Here is a 5,515-nt window from a genome sequence, read left to right as displayed (position 1 = left end):
TGCACCTTGTCTGTAATGGAGTCCACAGCATAAGAATTTCACACGTGTGTGAACTTGTACAACAGAGTGACAATAAAAATCTTGAATCTTGATCATCAGACCTCTCTGGATGACAAGCAAGCAGATCAAACCGCCATCAGCTGTACAATGCTTTGAGATTCAACGAAGGCGAACGATAGATCCAAAGCGACGGTCAGACAGACAGACAGACAGACAGACAGACAGACAGACAGACAGACGGTCAGACAGACAGATGGTCAGACAGTCAGACAGACAGACAGACAGACAGACAGACAGACAGACGGTCAGACAGACAGACAGACAGACAGACAGACAGACAGACAGACAGACAGACAGACAGACAGACAGACAGACGGTCAGACAGACGGTCGGTCAGACAGACAGACGGTCAGACAGACAGACGGTCAGACAGACAGACAGACAGACAGACAGACAGACAGACAGACGGTCAGACAGACGGTCAGACAGACAGAGAGACAGACAGACAGACAGACAGACAGACAGACAGACAGACAGTCCTTCAGACAAAATAGATAAAAATAACTAAGTAACTTTTACTCTGAGTACATTTTAAATATTAAGCTACTTTTTTACTTTTAAACAAGTGATTTCTTTTTAAACCAGGAATTTGTGTGTGTGTGTGCGTGCGTGCGCGCGTGCGTGCGTGCGTGCATGCGTGCGTGCGTGTGTGTGTGTGTGTGTGTGTGTGTGCGTGCGTGCGTGCGTGCGTGTGTGTGTGTGTGTGCAGTGACATGAAGTGAAAACTAGAGAAACTAAAGACAAACTGAACAAAGAAAATGCTGTGGAACTAGCAGTGTTGGGCAAGTTACTTACAAGAGTAATACATTACCCTTTACTTATTACTCCTTTAAAAGGTAATAATATCACATTACTCATGACTTGGTATCAAAAGTAAGTTACGTTACTTGTTATGTTACTATGGCACATTACTTTCTTTACCCCCCCCCCTTCTGTAAAAGTGATGTAACCAGTTTAGCCAGATCTTTTTACAACTGAATCCAGAAGAATAATTCACCTTACAGGAGTCAACAATCAGCCAAACTGCAGACTTTATTTATTTGCCACATAGGACAGAAACATAATTGCGTTGTGGAAACGCAGCTAGACCTATCTCCACACATTAGGCCTACTGGTGAAAGTAATGGAATAACTTGAAGTTACTTGGATTAGTAATTGTAATATTATTAGTGTACTGGGAATTGTAATCCCTTACTGTTACATTGGGGAAAGTAATACATTACAGTAATAATATATTACTGATTAATATAATACAGTAATAATATTAGTTAGTAATATATTATTGCCCAATACTGGAAACCAGCAGCAGCAAACAACCACTCTCACCAAATGCAATGTCTCTCTCTCTCCCCCCACCTCTCTCTCTCACTCACTCACTCACTCACTCACTCACTCACTCACTCACTCACTCACTCACTCACTCACTCACTCAACTCAACTGTATAAACAGCGGTGCCTCAGGAGGTCCCTGAAGATCATCAAAGACACAAACCATCCCCACAACAGCCTGTTCTCCCTGCTACCCTCAGGGAGAAGATACAGGGTTCCGAAAGCACGCACAAATCGCTTGAGGAACAGTTTCTTCCCGCAGGCCACGAGACTCCTTAACATACAAAAATAGTGTAGTAGCCGCACTGTACCGTACTGTAGCTGCTACCATTACGTATGTCTAACGTTTAATTGTATGTTTAATAAGGAATATGCTATTTGCACCTGTATGTCAAATACGCCGAATTTAAAATGCCGAGTTTAATTGTATGTTTAATAAGGAATATGTTATTTGCACCTGTATGTCAAATACGCAGAATTTAAAATGTTTAAGCACGTCTAAAGTATGCACCCGACACGTGCACCTATGTGCAGTGAATATGCCACTGTCTCTGACTTGTCTTATCACTATACTGCCTTATGCTTGTTGTGTCTCTTGTTGTTTTGCACCCATATGCCCTGTTATATTTGTACTATTTGCACTATGTTGTAAACGGAGTCCACAGCACAAGAATTTCACACGTGATACTTGTACCATGGAGTGACAATAAAAATCTTGAATCTTGAATCACTCACTCACTCACTCACTCAAATACGCACGCACGCACGCACGCACGCACGCACACACACACACACACACACACACACACACACACACACACACACACACACACACACACACACACACACACACACACACACACACACACACACACACACACACACACACACACACACACACACACACACACACACACACGCACACACGCACACACCCCAGCCCCCAGACTGGGTCATTTCATGCAGGGGTCCATGACCATTACATTTCCTGATTTGATCAGTTTTCTAATTGTTTTTCTGATTTTTATTGATCTTTCCTTTGTTTCTGTCAGATTTTATTCCCCCTGTTTTACTATAGAAAAACTTTGGAAGTTATTGACTGACTATATAGTCATTATAGACATTATGTGAGTGTTATTCTCCATCATCACTTCATTTCTCAGCATTTCTCAACTGTGTCTACCTGGAGACTGATGATGCAAGTCAAAGCTGTAATGTGATTGGTGGAGCTGTGTGTAAGACAACGCTGTTCCTTGTGTTTACTTCAGTTTGCAGCAGTCAGTGTGAAGTCGACACGGTGCTAAGTTGTGTTGTGAAGATGAAGAGCTCACAGACCCTCGTCTTCCTCTCATGTCTCCTTGGTGTCACAGCATACAGTAAGTACATCACACGTCTGTTCCTCACATTTAGTCTCACACTCACTCCAATGTTCTGTTGATGTGAAAATCATTTGAACTGAGCTCCTTCTGAACCAGAGAGACATTTAGAGTCAGTGGAGATATTTAAACGTTTTCTGCACCTCTGAGGAAAGAAACCTTTCACTCGTATTAGTTATTAAACGGTTGTTTTAATATAAAAACAATAAACAGACAAACTCTTTAACGTGACGTGAGGATGTGAAAAATAAATCCACTGTGATTCTGGATGTGAAGAAGTTTGACATTTTGTTTTTCATCTTGTGTCGTCTCAGCTGTACATGAGGATATTGGTATCAATGGCTGTTCAGAAACTGATGGAGAGGTGATGTATGGAGTGGATGGTGAAGAGCGATGGTACGCAGACTTCATCAACAAGAAAGGAGTTAACTCTCTGCCCAAGTTTGCAGATGATGCTACCTGCCCAGGATGTTATGAGGGGGCTCTGGCAGGTCAGGACTTCTGCAAACAAAACCTGCAAAAACGTCGGCGTTTCTTAAAGAACCCTCCTCTGCAGCTCGGTAAGGAAACATGACAAAGCTTAATTTACCACTGTTCAACAAGTTAAACTACAGATAAGGAAGGACTGCAGGTGTTTTACATTACTGTCATAAATATACAATCATTTAAAGTGATCTCTAAAAACCCTCTGTATTATGTTGTATTATTTTGTTTAAGCTACTGTTGATTGTGAAGCACTTTGTAATGCCGTGTTTAAAAAGGTGCAATAGCCTTAATGATTTTACCATAATGTTTAAGACCATATTTCATAAGAGACTATACTCCTCCATACCCGCCGGGAATGAGCGCGCCACACGCACGCACGCACGCGCGCGCGCGCGCGCGCACACACACACACACACACACACACACACACACACACACACACACACACACACACACACACACACACACACCTGGATAAATCAAAGGGTTTAATCTCAGCCAGGCCATACAACAATAATAGCAAGCATCCATCACATCCATACACGGTTATATATATATATATATATATATATATATATATATATATATATATATATATATATATAGGCCTATATATATATATATATATATATAACTAAGTAAGTAAAAGGCCTTGACAGAGCTCAGAAAACATATTTAATGCTACTGAGACATGAAAAGTGATATTGGTATGAATTGTGGAGAGGTTTACATGATATTGTATTGTTGTACAGATGCTCCTCACAGCTTCATCTACACCAGAGACGATGTGGAGCTGGGAGTGGAGAACCACCTCATCGCCCATGTGACTGGGTTCTACCCTGCTCCTGTCAAGGTCTACTGGACCAGGAACGATGTGAACGTGACTGAAGGAACCAGCCTCAATTTCCCCTACCCCAACAAAGATGGCACCTACAGCCAGGTTGCCAGGCTGAGCTTCATCCCACAGCTTGGAGACATCTACAGCTGTTCTGTGGAGCACCGGGCCTTGAGCCAGCCACTGACCCGGATCTGGGGTGAGGCACCTTTAGGGCCTGTGTCCACCTGGCGTCTTTTCCTCAGGTCCAGCGTCTATTTTCAATTGTTTCCAATGGGAGGAGAGCGTATGCGAGCGCACACGGACGTGTAGAGAAAGTGCAGAGCGCCCAGCGTCTTTTTTCGGCGTTTTTGTGCGCCGACTCCCAGCGCTTCCAGCTGAAAATATTTTAACTTTTCAGAAAGACGCTGGTGTCGGCTGATCCTTTTCTGGTAACTAATCATATGGAAAAACTATCGCAACAGAGACAGAACGGCTCAATTGTGGGAGCAGATCGGCTAGACACTTAATATTTCTGGTGAGTGTTGTGCTTACTGCTTTTAATAGCGTAGCCTACCTGTGTTGTTAGCTTGCTAGCTGTCAGCTATCAAGCTGAACTAACGTTACTTGCAGACTGCTTCCTTGTATATTGTGCGCTGGGATCAGCGTTCCCCAGCGCACTCCCAGCTTTTAACGTCGGAAAAAGAAGCTAGGTGGACACAGGCCCTTATCTGTTAGCTAACCAAAACTACAGTTAGCTAACACCAACCAAAACTATAGCTGTCTTCCTGTGTGTTCATGTGTTTGGTTCCTCCTCAGATGTGGAGCAGGAGCAGCCGGGGATCGGACCTGAGGTATTTTGTGGGCTGGGTCTGACCGTGGCTCTGCTGGGCGTGGCCACAGGAACCTTCTTCCTCATCAAAGGAATCGAATGCAACTGACCAGTTATTGATGATGTGAGGCAGACCGAAGGAGCTGCAGGAGTTAACAGACTGCTATCTGTCCTGCTGGTTTTATACTGCTTCTCTCTGCTGTGTGGATCTGTACTGATTCACCTCACATGTTAACTTTCACACAAACAAATCAATTAACTTTATATCTGTATGTTCTTTTTAGTAATAAATATTTACATTTTCACTGTTTAACTTTGAAATAGCAAAGCTTTCTATTGTGTCATTTGGACTGAATAGTCAATCACTGCTTTTATTATGGGTGCATTCGTAAACAGTCACTCCGAGCGGCGAGCACCAGAGTGCACTCAAAATGGACCATTCATAAAGCATTGAATTTCTTTGAACAGCCGCCCTCTCATGTTAGTCTAGAAGACAGATGTTTAGAGCATCAGATTGAATTTATGAACGCACCCTGAGTAGCCTATTTTAGCCTACATACTTTTGTTAAATTACATTATGCTACAAATATTGTGCACTCATTTCTAGCATGCCTCGCT

General features: G+C 42.8%; 1 protein-coding gene across 1 annotated transcript; it reads left to right on the top strand.

Annotated features, from left to right (window-relative positions):
• The first annotated feature begins 2,669 nt into the window (after positions 1–2,669).
• Positions 2,670–5,210, top strand: LOC310771816 (rano class II histocompatibility antigen, B alpha chain-like). The gene is made up of 4 exons (XM_083664331.1): positions 2,670–2,765; positions 3,080–3,325; positions 4,004–4,285; positions 4,885–5,210. The coding sequence occupies exons 1-4, from the start codon at positions 2,708–2,710 to the stop codon at positions 5,004–5,006; spliced, it is 708 nt and encodes a 235-aa protein (XP_083520457.1). The 5' UTR covers positions 2,670–2,707; the 3' UTR covers positions 5,007–5,210.
• Positions 5,211–5,515: the final 305 nt, after the last annotated feature.

This window comes from Poromitra crassiceps (genome assembly GCF_964638095.1).
Source record: "Poromitra crassiceps genome assembly, contig: HAP1_SCAFFOLD_1314, whole genome shotgun sequence".
In the NCBI taxonomy this organism is placed as follows: Eukaryota; Metazoa; Chordata; class Actinopteri; order Beryciformes; family Melamphaidae; genus Poromitra; species Poromitra crassiceps.
This window is presented reverse-complemented; position numbering and strand designations above follow the sequence as displayed.

Coding starts and splice junctions, on each gene's coding strand:
- LOC310771816 (XM_083664331.1), top strand. CDS start 2,708: ATGAAGAGCTCACAGACCCTCGTCTTCCTCTCATGTCTCCTTGGTGTC. Junction 2,766..3,079: donor CCTTGGTGTCACAGCATACA/GTAAGTACATCA, acceptor GTGTCGTCTCAG/CTGTACATGAGGATATTGGT. Junction 4,286..4,884: donor GCCACTGACCCGGATCTGGG/GTGAGGCACCTT, acceptor GTTCCTCCTCAG/ATGTGGAGCAGGAGCAGCCG.